At 40.1% G+C, this 16949-nt stretch overlaps 1 protein-coding gene across 4 annotated transcripts in view; it reads left to right on the forward strand.

The window, feature by feature from the left end:
• atg5 (ATG5 autophagy related 5 homolog) overlaps positions 1-10687 on the forward strand; it is a 33174-nt gene extending 22487 nt beyond the window's left edge. For 2 of the 4 annotated variants that reach the window (XM_082150830.1, XM_082150831.1), the window contains exon 8: positions 9562-10687. In XM_082150830.1, coding sequence (XP_082006956.1) covers positions 9562-9698 — 137 coding nt within the window. In that variant the 3' untranslated portion in view covers positions 9699-10687. The remainder of the gene's footprint in view (positions 1-9561) is intronic. The other 2 variants (XR_014200859.1, XR_014200860.1) reach the window with 2 other exon arrangements.
• The last annotated feature ends 6262 nt before the right edge of the window (positions 10688-16949 follow it).

A 16949-nucleotide genomic window follows, 5' to 3' on the forward strand; every position in this document is an offset into this window, starting at 1 on the left:
TCTACAATGTGATTTATCTACAAGTATTCATTACTTCAATGAGCTCATTGTTTCTGACTTAAAGGTACAATATGCAATAATTTTGCATTAAAATATCCCATAATCTCAAGGCCAGTGTTATATATTTTGTTAAGTTGATTACTTACAATATCCCAAATGTTTCCAACTATTTTTAAATCGTGAGAAAATTGCGATTTTAACCAAGGAAACGGGGCGTTAGAGCAGGGGTGAGCTGGGAGTCGCCAGTCAATTGCGTCATATCCGCGTTACCCTCGGTTTCCGCTCGTACTGCGTGGAGTCCTGGACAAATGCGGAAGTTGTAGTTGTAGCGTCTATCAAGCAACACACACGTAGCTTGTTTCTTGCAGTCGTTATGGTACATAATTATTCTTTACCGATTGCAGCTGGTTCTGTCGACAAAGTAACGTTATGCTTAATTTTATATTTCCTAATGTAGCATTCGGTATGTAAGGGAAGTATTATTGCTTTAGATTTCTGTTTAGTTTATTGACATTGTTTATCACGTCTGGTGTTTATGGCCATGTAAATAAATATAGCATGTGTTATACATAAATATTAATCAGTATTTTGGCAAATGATGTGGGTATGTTCGAATGTACTTTTACAACAATTGTTTAGAACACGTAAAACTGCCCCACGTTATCACAACAATGAATTCGACATACAGTAACATCTATGAAGTATTAAACCTTACTTTTCTTGCGGTTAATTCATTTTAATGAAATAAAAGTGTGATGAGGTTTAAGAGTCAGGAAGGAAGAAGAAGACAGGGGTCGGCGTGACTGGGACTCGTACTTTATTAAAATAAAGCAAAACAAACAAAAGTCGTGCACAACGCGCATTCACTGTGGCAACCGCGACGGCACAAAACAGTTCAAAAATGAGAGCTCGGATCCACCGGTTTTCTTTCTCTGCGTCCAATTTTCTCTTCAGTCTCTCTCTCGTTCCAGCGCGGCTTATAAGCGGTCTCTCCACGCGGATCACTGCAATAAAACACAGGTGTTCGTCATTTGCACTTGACCTACTTGCTCGTCTCTTCTCTCTCCCATTACAGACCGCGCCACAAAAAGCATGTCATTATAAAAAAAGAACTTAGCCTCATCCATGAACATGATTTTAGATTCCCGTCTGACTGATTTACATCCACGGTGGAGTTTAAAACGGCAGTTCCCATCATTCCACGCTCCTTCACATCGTCATCAAGCTACGCCGTTGTTGTTGTTTGGAATGTAGCGCCCTCCAGAGGCCAAAAATTCTTGCATATTGTAGCTTTAAATTATGACTTTTAATTAATACATTTTTATCTAACTGTGATTGGTATATGTATATTTCTGAAATGCATAACTTTTCCTCTGATAACATATAAACTGTAAATTGTAAAGTCGACTCATGTATTTTCTGTAAAGCTGCTTTGAAACGATGTGTTTGTGAAAGCGTGATACAAATAAATGTGAATTGATTTGTTTGAGCACAAACACAAACATATCAATAGGTAATATTGAAAAGACAAATAAGCAACAGTACAGGACACATAGACAGTGGGGTTTGCCATTAGAAATACATGTAAAAGATGAAGAGTAAGCACTTTTTTACTTGTTTCATGCAGAACTCAAGCAGTTGTGTTGTTGACCTCGCTGACAGCTCTGGCTAATGAAAGCGCAGATGATGCATGGCTGTAGTTCAGGGTAATTGATCTGACAGAGGGAAAGCTGAGGCCGTGCCTTTTTGACCACTCGTTTAATAAACAAAAGAGTGCATTATGAGGAGAAGTTCCTTCCTGCGCTCGTTATCAGTGTCCTGAACCTCTCAGCCCTGAGCTACAGCTCACACACACTGATAGATGAGTGTGTGTGTGTGTGTGTGTGTGTGTGTGTGTGTGTGTGTGTGTGTGTGTGTGTGTGTGTGTGTGTGTGTGTGTGTGTGTGTATGAGCTACAGCTCATCACACACTGATAGATGAGCAGAACAGACCTGATGAAGTGTGTGTGTGTGTGTGCTGTTAAGGACTCATCGTAGGGAGTTTATCTGAAGGTTTTAAAGGGATAGTTCACCCAAAAATGAAAATTAGCCCATGATTTACTCTCCCTCAAGGCATCCTAGGTGTATTTCACATTCTTCTTACAGACGAACATAATCTGAGTTATATTAAAAATGTCCTGGCTCTTCCAAGCTTTATAATGGCTGTTTCTGTTTTGAAGTCCATAAAAGTGCATCTATCCATCATAAAAGTGCATCTATCCATCTTAAAAGTGCATCTATCATCATAAAAGTGCATCTATCCATCATAAAAGTGCATCTATCCATCATAAAAGTGCATTTATCCATCATAAAAGTGCATTATCCATCATAAAAGTGCATCTATCCATCAAAAGTGCATCTATCCATCATAAAAGTGCATTTATCCATCATAAAAGTGCATCTATCCATCAAAAGTGCATCTATCCATCATAAAAGTGCATCTATCCATCATAAAAGTGCATCTATCCATCATAAAAGTGCATTTATCCATCATAAAAGTGCATTATCCATCATAAAAGTGCATCTATCCATCAAAAGTGCATCTATCCATCATAAAAGTGCATTTATCCATCAAAAGTGCATCTATCCATCATAAAAGTGCATCTATCCATCAAAAGTGCATCTATCCATCATAAAAGTGCATCTATCCATCATAAAAGTGCATCTATCCATCAAAAGTGCATCTATCCATCATAAAAGTGCATCTATCCATCAAAAGTGCATCTATCCATCAAAAGTGCATCTATCCATCATAAAAGTGCATCTATCCATCATAAAAGTGCATCTATCCATCAAAAGTGCATCTATCCATCATAAAAGTGCATTTATCCATCAAAAGTGCATCTATCCATCATAAAAGTGCATCTATCCATCAAAAGTGCATCTATCCATCATAAAAGTGCATCTATCCATCATAAAAGTGCATCTATCCATCAAAAGTGCATCTATCCATCAAAAGTGCATCTATCCATCATAAAAGTGCATCTATCCATCAAAAGTGCATCTATCCATCATAAAAGTGCATTTATCCATCAAAAGTGCATCTATCCATCATAAAAGTGCATTTATCCATCAAAAGTGCATCTATCCATCATAAAAGTGCATCTATCCATCAAAAGTGCATCTATCCATCATAAAAGTGCATCTATCCATCATAAAAGTGCATCTATCCATCAAAAGTGCATTTATCCATCATAAAAGTGCATCTATCCATCATAAAAGTGCATCTATCCATCAAAAGTGCATCTATCCATCATAAAAGTGCATCTATCCATCAATAGTGCATCTATCCATCAAAAGTGCATCTATCCATCATAAAAGTGCATCTATCCATCATAAAAGTGCATCTATCCATCAAAAGTGCATCTATCCATCATAAAAGTGCATCTATCCATCATAAAAGTGCATCTATCCATCAAAAGTGCATCTATCCATCATAAAAGTGCATCTGTCCATCAAAAGTGCATCTATCATCATAAAAGTGCATCTATCTATCATAAAAGTGCATCTATCCATCATAAAAGTGCATCTATCCATCATAAAAGTGCATCTATCCATCAAAAGTGCATCTATCATCATAAAAGTGCATCTATCCATCATAAAAGTGCATTTATCCATCATAAAAGTGCATTTATCCATCATAAAAGTGCATCTATCCATCATAAAAGTGCATCTATCCATCAAAAGTGCATCTATCATCATAAAAGTGCATCTATCCATCATAAAAGTGCATTTATCTATCATAAAAGTGCATTTATCCATCATAAAAGTGCATCTATCCATCATAAAAGTGCATCTATCCATCAAAAGTGCATATTTTTAGGTCAAACCGTTCTTGTCTGTCAGTCATATAATGCAGGTCTATGGTCACGGTCTCAAAACACAAGCACAGAGTCCAAATTAAACAATTCCCCATCGTAAGTACACATTGATGGCCCAAGACATGAAACCAGTCTGCGTACACGTCAGATCAGATCACTTGGACATGTCTGTGTATAAGAGGTAAAAACGATATAAATACTGTTCGTTTTCTCACACAAACCGCTCGTTTCGTGTCTTAGGCCATCAATGTGTACTTACGATGGGGAATTGTTTAATTTGGACGATGGGGAATTGTTTTAATTTGGACTCTGTGCATGCTCTTTGAGACAGTGACCATAGACCTGCATTATATGACTGACAGACAAGAACGGTTTGACCTAAAAATATCAAAATTGAAACTACTGCGGAAAAAAAGACACCTACATCTTGGATGCCCTTGAGGTAAGCTAAAACATACCAAAAATTAATTTCAAAGTGAACTATCCCTTTAAGGGCCAGACCGCTGTGGTTTGCCGGTTAGCAGTGATCATCAGTGATGTAGTTGTGTAGTGTTGAAGGTCATGCTGATGTCTGAACCATCACTGGCTGTCAGACTCAGACTGCATTAGCCGTTTAACCCCGCGGGTCAGCAGGCTAACGTTATAATGTCACCGCCTCCAGCGCTTCCTTCAGCTTGACACTCGTCTGCCAGTGTGTGTACACGTGCTCAGTTCGATGATACAGCAGGAATGATCATGCTGTGGTTTCAGAACGCCTGTTCATGTACTTTCCACATCTCAGGGTTAATGCCAGAGAGGATCTGGATGAAATAATCTGAGTTGAGTTGTCCAGGATCCTCAGTGCCGTCGTTACACAGTTACAGTGGTGATGCACAGGCTCACACTAACACTCTAATGTCTTCATTTTCAACATTCATCAGCACAACATTATGGTGACTTTAGCATTTTCTGGAAGACCATTGAGCTGTATAATATCTCTAAAAGTTGTATTCTAGAACTAAAAACTAAAAACGCACTGATTTTACGGTTATATAGTTATAATGCCAGCATTTATATGTGTGCAGAACAGTTCAGGACACCAGCACAGTTCAGGACACCAGCACAGTTCAGGACACCAGCACAGTTCAGGACACCAGTATAGTTCAGGACACCAGCACAGTTCAGGGCACCAGCACAGTTCAGGACACCAGCACAGTTCAGGACACCAGCACAGTTCAGGACACCAGTATAGTTCAGGACACCAGCACAGTTCAGGACACCAGCACAGTTCAGGACACCAGCACAGTTCAGGACACCAGTATAGTTCAGGACACCAGCACAGTTCAGGACACCAGCACAGTTCAGGACACCAGCACAGTTCAGGACACCAGCACAGTTCAGGACACCAGCACAGTTCAGGACACCAGCACAGTTCAGGACACCAGCACAGTTCAGGACACCAGCACAGTTCAGGACACCAGCACAGTTCAGGACACCAGCACAGTTCAGGACACCAGCACAGTTACCAGCACAGTTCAGGACACCAGTACAGTTCAGGACACCAGCACAGTTCAGGACACCAGCACAGTTCAGGACACCAGTATAGTTCAGGACACCAGCACAGTTCAGGACACCAGCACAGTTCAGGACACCAGCACAGTTCAGGACACCAGCACAGTTCAGGACACCAGTATAGTTCAGGACACCAGCACAGTTCAGGACACCAGCACAGTTCAGGACACCAGCACAGTTCAGGACACCAGTATAGTTCAGGACACCAGCACAGTTCAGGACACCAGCACAGTTCAGGACACCAGCACAGTTCAGGACACCAGCACAGTTCAGGACACCAGCACAGTTCAGGACACCAGTATAGTTCAGGACACCAGCACAGTTCAGGACACCAGCACAGTTCAGGACACCAGTATAGTTCAGGACACCAGCACAGTTCAGGACACCAGTATAGTTCAGGACACCAGCACAGTTCAGGACACCAGCACAGTTCAGGACACCAGTACAGTTCAGGACACCAGCACAGTTCAGGACACCAGTACAGTTCAGGACACCAGCACAGTTCAGGACACCAGCACAGTTCAGGACACCAGTATAGTTCAGGACACCAGTACAGTTCAGGACACCAGCACAGTTCAGGACACCAGTATAGTTCAGGACACCAGCACAGTTCAGGACACCAGCACAGTTCAGGACACCAGTACAGTTCAGGACACCAGCACAGTTCAGGACACCAGTACAGTTCAGGACACCAGCACAGTTCAGGACACCAGCACAGTTCAGGACACCAGTATAGTTCAGGACACCAGCACAGTTCAGGACACCAGTATAGTTCAGGACACCAGTATAGTTCAGGACACCAGTATAGTTCAGGACACCAGTATAGTTCAGGACACCAGTATAGTTCAGGACACCAGCTGGTGTGCTATAGTTCAGGACACCAGTATAGTTCAGGACACCAGCACAGTTCAGGACACCAGCACAGTTCAGGACACCAGCACAGTTCAGGACACCAGCACAGTTCAGGACACCAGTATAGTTCAGGACACCAGCACAGTTCAGGACACCAGCACAGTTCAGGACACCAGCACAGTTCAGGACACCAGCACAGTTCAGGACACCAGCACAGTTCAGGACACCAGTATAGTTCAGGACACCAGCACAGTTCAGGACACCAGCACAGTTCAGGACACCAGTATAGTTCAGGACACCAGCACAGTTCAGGACACCAGTATAGTTCAGGACACCAGTATAGTTCAGGACACCAGTATAGTTCAGGACACCAGTATAGTTTAGGACACCAGCACAGTTCAGGACACCAGTATAGTTCAGGACACCAGCACAGTTCAGGACACCAGTATAGTTCAGGACACCAGTATAGTTCAGGACACCAGTATAGTTCAGGACACCAGTATAGTTCAGGACACCAGCTGGTGTGCTATAGTTCAGGACACCAGTATAGTTCAGGACACCAGCACAGTTCAGGACACCAGTATAGTTCAGGACACCAGCACAGTTCAGGACACCAGCACAGTTCAGGACACCAGCACAGTTCAGGACACCAGCACAGTTCAGGACACCAGTATAGTTCAGGACACCAGCACAGTTCAGGACACCAGCACAGTTCAGGACACCAGCACAGTTCAGGACACCAGCACAGTTCAGGACACCAGTATAGTTCAGGACACCAGCACAGTTCAGGACACCAGTATAGTTCAGGACACCAGTATAGTTCAGGACACCAGCACAGTTCAGGACACCAGCACAGTTCAGGACACCAGCACAGTTCAGGACACCAGTATAGTTCAGGACACCAGCACAGTTCAGGACACCAGTATAGTTCAGGACACCAGCACAGTTCAGGACACCAGCACAGTTCAGGACACCAGCACAGTTCAGGACACCAGCACAGTTCAGGACACCAGTATAGTTCAGGACACCAGCACAGTTCAGGACACCAGCACAGTTCAGGACACCAGTATAGTTCAGGACACCAGCACAGTTCAGGACACCAGTATAGTTCAGGACACCAGTATAGTTCAGGACACCAGCACAGTTCAGGACACCAGCACAGTTCAGGACACCAGCACAGTTCAGGACACCAGCACAGTTCAGGACACCAGTATAGTTCAGGACACCAGCACAGTTCAGGACACCAGTATAGTTCAGGACACCAGCACAGTTCAGGACACCAGTATAGTTCAGGACACCAGCACAGTTCAGGACACCAGCACAGTTCAGGACACCAGCACAGTTCAGGACACCAGTATAGTTCAGGACACCAGCACAGTTCAGGACACCAGTATAGTTCAGGACACCAGCACAGTTCAGGACACCAGTATAGTTCAGGACACCAGCACAGTTCAGGACACCAGTATAGTTCAGGACACCAGCACAGTTCAGGACACCAGCACAGTTCAGGACACCAGCACAGTTCAGGACACCAGTATAGTTCAGGACACCAGCACAGTTCAGGACACCAGCACAGTTCAGGACACCAGTATAGTTCAGGACACCAGCACAGTTCAGGACACCAGCACAGTTCAGGACACCAGTATAGTTCAGGACACCAGCACAGTTCAGGACACCAGCACAGTTCAGGACACCAGCACAGTTCAGGACACCAGTATAGTTCAGGACACCAGCACAGTTCAGGACACCAGCACAGTTCAGGACACCAGTATAGTTCAGGACACCAGCACAGGCCAGTGACTCTGTTTCCCAGAACTACACCATTTCCTGTCAGTATGACGTGCAGACTTCGATCATTTCATCACTAATACTATACAATTTTATAAATATACAGTATATATGATTATTACAGTTTTATTGATATTCTGAATTGGCTTTTATTTTTATATTTTTCGTTTTCACGTTAATTTTAGTTTAATTTTTAGTCATTTTGTTCTGTTGTTTTGTCTCTTTTTCTAAATATTGAGTTTTTTTAATATCAGTTTCAGTTTTCATTTATTTCCAATTCGTTTTAGTGCTTCAATATTAAATAGTTTACGTTCATTACCATTTCTTATTTTTATTTAGTTGGTTTTTCAACTAATATTTATATTTTATTTCAGCTTTACTTCCAATTAACATAAATGTTCAATTTATTCTGGGTCAGTGTCAAATCAGCCACATTTCTGAAAGTCACATTTTAGATATTTTTTTTTTTTCATATTTTTGAAAAAAGACACAAAAAATTGGTGAAAATTTTAATAAATCTTATTTGGAAAATGTACCCCCTCTACAAAATATTGGTATTACTTGGTACATATTCAACATTTAATATTTTGGCTTGCTTCTTCCTTTATGCATGTATTTCACCAGAAAAGAAATGATCAGAATCTAGATGTTTCTCCAGGACCTCTGGTTGACACAGAAGGAGCTTCAGTCGGTTCCCAGTGGGAAACAACAAGCCACACTCTCTTATTTGCTCATTTTTAATATTCCATTTCACTCTGAAAATACAGCACAATACTGAAGTCTGTTTCAGCCCAGGGTTTGTGCAGAGTGGATGAGAATAAAGGTGTGCTGCGTTTGAAATCGAGTACTATAGTAGACGAAAAACTGCGTGACAAAAGAAGTATGAACGAATTCACAGTTCTCATAAAAGAGTGGGTGAAAAGCCCCAACTTCTTCCAGATATAAGCTGAAGTGTGTGTTTGATGGACACTTTAATTTCCCATGAGGCCACAGGAGAGGATTAATGAACGACTTTGGATTCTGTTTGAATATTAAATGAATGTATGAAATCCAAGTTTTATAAATGTTATAGTGTGTATATAGTGTCGAGCGCAGGGAGATTACAGGATTACATCCTTCGCTTCATGAGAGTGGGCGGAGCTAACGAGCTCTTGTTTCAGCTCTCTGATTGGTGTAATTTTCTGCACAGCATCATGGGTAATGTAGTTTTTCACTAGGGCTGGGTGATAAACGATATCTACATCAATAATGATGATATCTGTGACGTAGTTAATCTGGTTCTTTTTCTTTCTTTTTTCTTTTTCTGGATAGTAGAAGTTCTGAATGTCCGGTAATTTAAAAGTTTAGTGGCCAAAAGTTAATTTCAAACCCTGGTTACTATGGAAGTGTTCAGGGAACGTACAAGCTTTTCTTGCTTTCCTTCCATTTCACTTCCCTTGATGCTTAACTGTGTCCTTTTCTCTCCCTCCTCGTCCTCCTCATCCTCCTCCTCCTCCTCCTCCTCTTCCCAGACGAGCCGAAGCGGTTCCAGGTGATGGTTCACGGGATCGAACCCCTTCTGGAGACGCCGCTCCAGTGGCTGAGCGAACACCTGAGCCACCCGGACAACTTCCTGCACATCAGCGTCATCCCGGCGCCCAGCGACTGATCCCGGCGAGAACACCACCGGATAGAGGATCTGCACACACACACACACACACACACACATCGAGAAGCCTTACTGAGAGTTAACTCTCCCGTTCCCTCTCTCTGATCCCGCTAACACACACTTAGACTCGCACATCCTTCACCAGTACCAGGAGGAGTCCCGGTGTGTACCGAGGCCGCTGAACTGCAGGACGGGACTCGATTATTACAGGGACTAATGTAGGAGATTCACAGAAACATGAGGAAGTCATGAGGTGTGTGTCTGGGTTCAGCTCACAGGAGGCATTACTGTAGCACACACACACACACACACACACACACACACACACACACACACACACACACACACCGCTCACCTTCGCTTCATTATCTGGGAAACGGCTGTCATTCGTTTAGAGACTAATATTGTATCAAAAGCCAAACAAGCACATTGACATATCACACTGTTCCCGAGTAACCTTACAGTATTCTCTTCTTCTCTGAGTGTGTATTTACCCCCTGCCTTGAGCCTGTGTGTGTGTGTGTGTGTGTGTGTGTGTGTGTGTGTGTGTGTGTGTGTGTGTGTGTGTGTGTGTGTGTGTGTGTGTGTGTGTGTGTGTGTGTGTGTGTGTGTGTGTGTGGGATGTGGGACTGTAGACGACACACAGCTGACTCTCATTATTGGTGTGTAGGAATCGGTGAGTGTTTCCCCCAGAGCGAGACACACACACACACACACACACACACACACACACACACACACACACACACACACACACACCGCAGAGCTTACGCCACTTCTCGGCAGACTCTTCTACACAGAGACGTGTGTGTGTGTGTACACACTCTCAGATGTTTAGATCATTCCTCGCATAAGTACTGAATAAAGATGCTGCGACCCGTCTCTACTACTAACGGTTAAATCATAACGTGGTTCCAGTGTGCGTGATTGCTTTTCTGTCTTTGCTAGATTCATTTAAAATGCATTGAATTAAAACTATTTTATAACTATGACGTGTTTCTGTGTTTATTACTCAGATGTGTCTCACAGGATCTCCATAATCGGTGCAGAGACTCGCTGAAATATCAAGTGCAACACTCACGGTGAACGTTTCAAACAGTAGTATCACATGACCTCTTCATAACTCTTCATCCAGAGACTACCAGTGACATTTATACACATTTGGGGCCAGAAATGATTCGGACACTTTGAGCTGATCATGTTTTGCTGAAGGGTTTTGTCTTTAATTGCTAATGCTCTTTTTACACACAGACTGAACACAATGAAGCATTGCTTGGTGATTGGTTGAGCTGTGTGTTATTGGTCTTATGAACAATTCATCCATGCTTGTCTCCTTAAAAAAAAAAAAAGGCATTTTAATTTGTTAAAATATCATAATTCTAATCTTCTGGTGAAACGACAGCAAACCCTCCTTCAGATCTCCTCCATCTGACGTCCCTGTCGTACATGCTGGCCTTTTTAATCACGTTTCACTCAGATGTGTGTTACAATACAGAAGAAAACATCATTTCTACTTCAGTTTCATCACAACTTTAGATTCCAGTGATGAGTCCAGAAGGAGACCCTGAGAAGCGTAACCTTTAACTCTACAGTAAATCTCCGTTAGAAGAATTAACCATTTTTAAAACAACCGTTATTTTTTCTTAGTGTGAAGAATATTTCAAAAATCTATAGAGCATTTTTCCACTATAATGAACGTTTTGTGCAATGGAAAGATTTCATAGATGTTAAAGAATCTTCAATGATTCCCATAAAGAACCTTTATTTTTAATATGATATCCATATTTAATTCATCTCGAACTGATAACAGAAGTGTGTGGTGTAGATACAGGCCAGCTGCTCATAATAAGCTAATATTTCACCTGTTATAAAAAAAAATATTAGAAAAATCAATCATTCACACGATTTATTAATTTGTGGCCATTTTGTACAATTTGTTCCCTTGTTTTAATTTACTTGTGTCCACTATCTAACTAAAATGAGGGATGAAATTAAGTTGTGGGAACAACCCCCCAGATCCGGCCCGTGTGGAATCATGTGTTCGGGATGTGGGCCGGATCTGGGCCGACACTATGTTTCTGTCTGGGAAATGTTTGATTAATGACCACGATATCTTTTTTGTCCCCTCACAGACTCCGTACTTCCAGTTCATTATTCACACTGAGAATGTACAGTCTCGCATTGCATTCAATGACCAAATAAATTTTTTTATTTCAATGAAATGAATGTACTATATTTTAGTTCGATAATATTTTTTATTTAATATTTTGTATTTTTAGGGGATTTACTGTTTAAATCTGATTTACTTGATGATACTCAATTACATTTTCGCTGTATTTATAATCACTTTATTCACTTTTTGAGCACAGACCTAAGAATTAAATGTCCAACTTAAACTGGTAAATCTTGAACGCTTTAGAGCGACAGACTGAAGTTTGATCTCTTTTCAAACACGACACTTGGTAGATTATTGCTGAAGTGAAAAAAGTTTTAAAAAGTGAACTTAAAAAAGTTACAGAATTTTGTTATGAAAAATGTGAAAAATACTATTTTAAATTTTTACATGAAATATATTCTCAAAACCATGTTTTACTCTAAAACTGTGAGAAAATCAAAGCCATAAATCTAAACTCGTTGTGCTCCAGATGTGAGGCTGATATCTCAGTAAACGAGCTTTCAGTGAGAGTGTGTTCGGCTGCAGTACCACACCCTTCCACTAGAGGAACTCCGTCTCCATTCATTAATGACCACGAAACAGAACAAATGTTAGTATTTAATTTTCAGGACCATTGTGTATATGTGTGAGTGTGTGCGCATGTGTGTGTGTGTGTGTGTGTGAGAGTGGTCTTCGCACAGGAAGACGGGTGGGAGGCGTAGAGAACATCAAAGTGAAGCCCAGTTCTCTTCATGTGTTCATTAAATAAAGAGCTGGTCGAGACTCACTGATTCCTGTAAACCCGTCACTTAAAGATCACAGGAGCCACTCTACTCCTCTGTCATTCTCCTCAGACATTTGTTCTGCCGTAAGAGCAGTAAAAACTCCTGTCTTCATGTCCTGCATCTCGTGGTTTCCTCCATGGGAAGCTGGTTTAGTCCTGACCCTCTTTGAAGTGAAGTTAATGAGGTTCATGTCTCATATGTGGGTCTGTATGCACATTACTCTCGAGTCCTCACTCCCCTACACTGGCTGACTGGATATAAAAGTAAAACTCAAGGCCGTAACTCAGCTGAGTTATACGAGGTGTCCGAAGACAACTTTCCCTCTGTCCGCAGGGAACACCTGGAGCTGAGAGAGGAGAGGAGGATCCTGAGGAACACACACAACTCTCTCTTCTCATTAACCTGAGCCCTAATGCACAGGTGCCGAGGGACCCTGGTGACGTCATTCAGCTTGTGTGTCCTGTTCAGTTTTCTTCCTTTTAAAAAAAGGATTTTATACTTGGATTCACTTCTTCCTCTTTCCTTCCTTCTTCCTGTTTCCTTCATTTGTTTCCTCAGTAGGAGAGAGCGGGGCTCAAACTAGCGCAGCTGTTGCACACACTCGATTAAACACTTCCACACATGCTAACGTGACCAAACTTAGTGTATTTACTGCCATATCAACACCGAAAAAATCTTTGGAGGATATCACTGAACATTTATTTATCTATAGCAAAAGTAAATGTCTTATGTTAAATTTTCATCTGTTTTTTAGTGTTTATTTAAAATTAGACAAATCTCATATTATTTTTAAGCTTATATCTGTAATTTAACAGTTGAGATGTTGTTTAATGATATTTTGGGGATATTTAATTTTATCAATCAATAAATTCCTCTTGAAACAAACTTTGTTGTATTATTTTAATTTAATACTGTGAAGCTGCTTTGATACAATCTGTATTGTGAAAAGCGCTATACAAATAAACTTGACTTGACTTTAATGCTGATCTAACAGCAGAAACACTCGCCGGGTTTAAACCCCAGTTGTTCAGGCGGGGCATGTTGTCACACTGCGTTACTATGAGCCTCTATTAGAACTATGATATTCTATTCTATACTTTTATGAATTATTGAGAAACCATGAGAAAAAGGTGAATAAAGACTGAGAGTCAATGTTCAGAAATCATTCATTATTATTATGTTTTGAGCTATTCTGTATAGCTGTTTTTCTGTTTGTTGTCAAAAAAATGTTATACCATTATTTTATATGAAAAACTTAATTATTGTATTTTATTGACAAAATATTTTAATTTGTCTTGTATATTTTTTTATTAGATCAGATAACATTTGAATATGTCAGGTCATGTTCTAATGTGCGTGCTGTGGGGCATGTTGTCACAATTCACTTCTTTCAGGATAAATCAAGAAAAAAGAAGACACTGTATTAATGAAACAAACCCACATAATTGTACTAGTAATGTGGGAAATATAGTCCACGCAGCTTAAGTAAGTTCAGTGATGGTTCATTTAAAAAGTTATTAATTTAGTTCATTTATGTATGTATAGCCTGGAGAAAACAGTGATGTCATCATCCAGCTCAGTTCAGGTCTCATATAATATTCAATAATAAATAATGCTGTTGAATATTAAGTGCATCAATTATACTACTTATGCTATGGACATTTTTAAATGTGGCGACTCTCAGCAACATTATATTACGTTGCTTCTGGCACGTCCTCGGCGCTAAAAGCATCTCAGTTTTATCTGAAACAGATGAACATTAATCTGCCAGTGTTTTGTTATTCTACATCTGTTGTTGTACGTATCGCGCGCTCAGAAAGGCCCGGTAAGGTTGTTAAAGGTTAATGCTTTATCTCGTTTGAAAATAGAGCAGCACCTAGACTAAACCTAACCTAACCATTACTAGCATTTTTAATATTATTATTAATATGAATTATGATGATTTCCTTATAAATATGGTTATTATCTCAGGTGGACACCCATGCAACTTGATATAGCCTATGATATTTACCATTTGAATCTAACGATGATGACGTGACGTCATCCATTGGAAAAGTCAGCCAGTGGTTTATTATCATGTTACTATTTGTTGTTTATTGTATAATAAAAATCATGTTAATGTGCGTTTAAGGCCCGTTCACACCAAGAACGATAAAGATAACTATAAACTAAATTATACTATCGTTCTGTTTGTTCTAAGCGCGTGCTTGTCTGCCGCTTTAATATAACATAAATTATTAATTATTTAACAGGATCTTTTTTTAACTGCGATCGCGTGAAGCATCAGCCACATTTCCACGATCATCATCATCATAAACGCGGTCATTAAGAAAGTGCTGAGCCATCGAGTGGTTTAGAAGAGATGATGGACTCTAGTGTGAACAGAAGCAAACGTGAGATGCTAAAGCTGGTGTTAGTGCATCATATTCTTGTATCTCTGTGATTGTAACTTGTGTGTGATTGACTCCTCAAGTGTGAACAACAGGTGAGCCGAACACACACACATGTGATGCAAACGTTAAAATATAGTAGTTTACAAATCATGCACTGTGGTAAAAGTGTTTTGAGCTCATAACATATATTGTGCTGTAACTGTGTGAGATTATTAAGACTTTATTTATCAATAATTTGCCTGTGTATATTTAAACATGTAGATAGAGGCCTGTTTTTCCAATGAGTCTGTGACTTTTATGTTTATACTCGGTTAAACAATAATCGGTAGACTCAGATTTGCTGTTCTGGCCATTCTCTGTTCTGAAAACACAATTGTTTCTGCAACTTTCCCCTTTTAGCGTCAGTGATTCAGACATCATCATCATCATCATCTTCTTCTTCATCACAGCGGGAAACGGAGAAAGCCAATTATCAAGTATAATCCACATGCTCACATGGGACCTATAAATGTACATTTTTAGAAGAGCTGAAAGGGATTCCAGTTGATGTAGTCAGTGTTCTCAGAAGAGCTGGATTAGGAAGAGCTGTGTGTTCCCACATCTGTTCAACAATCAAAATACCTTCTACTCATTCAGTTCAGAGTGTTTTTGGCTTGAAGTGTTTAGGACGCTTCAGTAAATGTTGCTTGGACAGATTTTCATTAAAAATAAGAACATCTTGAAAATGTATAATGTACAGTTATGAGGATTTTAGACTAATGAGATAGTTTAAAGTGGGATACCCTGCATGATAATCCATCAAAAGTCCCTGTTGTGGTCACAGCTGGTCACAATACTGTACACAACATTTTGATGTTTTTGTGCAAAGATATTAATTGTCTTGCATTCATATGCATTTCATTATTATAGTGGGGTAGTGTGATGTATAGGCCTGTTGTGGTGGTGGCATTACTAACAGCTCATGATTTGTGCGTGTGGAATTTGACACATTGGCTGATTCTTTTGTCTGTTGAGTCATGGCTCTCTTCATGGGAAATGTTCATGAAGCATCTCGTAATTGTGGGGTTGCTAACTTTTACCCCGGAGCTACTCGCTATAGTTTTTAATGCACTGGAAAGGGTAGTTTGCTGTATTTTTAAGTACCTAAGAATCAGAGCCCTTACATATTTTCTAAATTGAATTTATTTTTGGCTTTTTTATTTTGTTTTGTTTTTGTTTTTTTGCTGCATTTAATTGCAAATTTTTTTTTTGCACATTTTTTTTTATCTGAAAAACAAAAGTCATGATGCAAAAACTCTTTAAGGGTTAAAAATAACTGATCTGATAGAATTTTTTTTTTTAAGAAATATATCTCAATGCTTTTGCATCTTCTCACTAAAGTGTTGCGTTCCCCTGTGAAACTGTGCGTTCGCTCGCAAAGATTTCACAAAGTTTCTCGGGAGAAACCAAAACATTCGACATAGTTTTTGTTCGTCATCGTATCGCTTTACTGGTTCCATCAAAGACCTTTGTCTCAAAATCAACTTTGCATCAAGAATCAGCCAATTTTACAGGTTCACACGGATGTTTAGTTCCTAAATTAAATTTATTTTGGGCCGTTTTTTGTTGTTGTATTTAATTGCAAATAAGTTTTTTGCACATTTGAACACTATGTTTTTATCTGAAAAACAAAAGTCATCATGATGCAAAAACTCTTTAAGGGTTAAAAATAACAGATCTGATTGAATGCCAAATATAATTTCTAATTGAAGAGATATATCTCAATGCTTTTGCCTTTTCTCACTAAAGTTTTGCGCTCCCTTGATTTCGCAAACCAAAACATTTGACATATTTGACCATTTTTGTTGATCACCATATATCCCTCTCGAGGCTCCATCACAACACCTTTCTCTCAGAATGAATTAGCGTCAAGGATCAG

The sequence above is a fragment of the Leuciscus leuciscus genome (assembly GCF_965113295.1).
Source record: "Leuciscus leuciscus genome assembly, chromosome: 20".
NCBI lineage: Eukaryota > Metazoa > Chordata > Actinopteri > Cypriniformes > Leuciscidae > Leuciscus > Leuciscus leuciscus.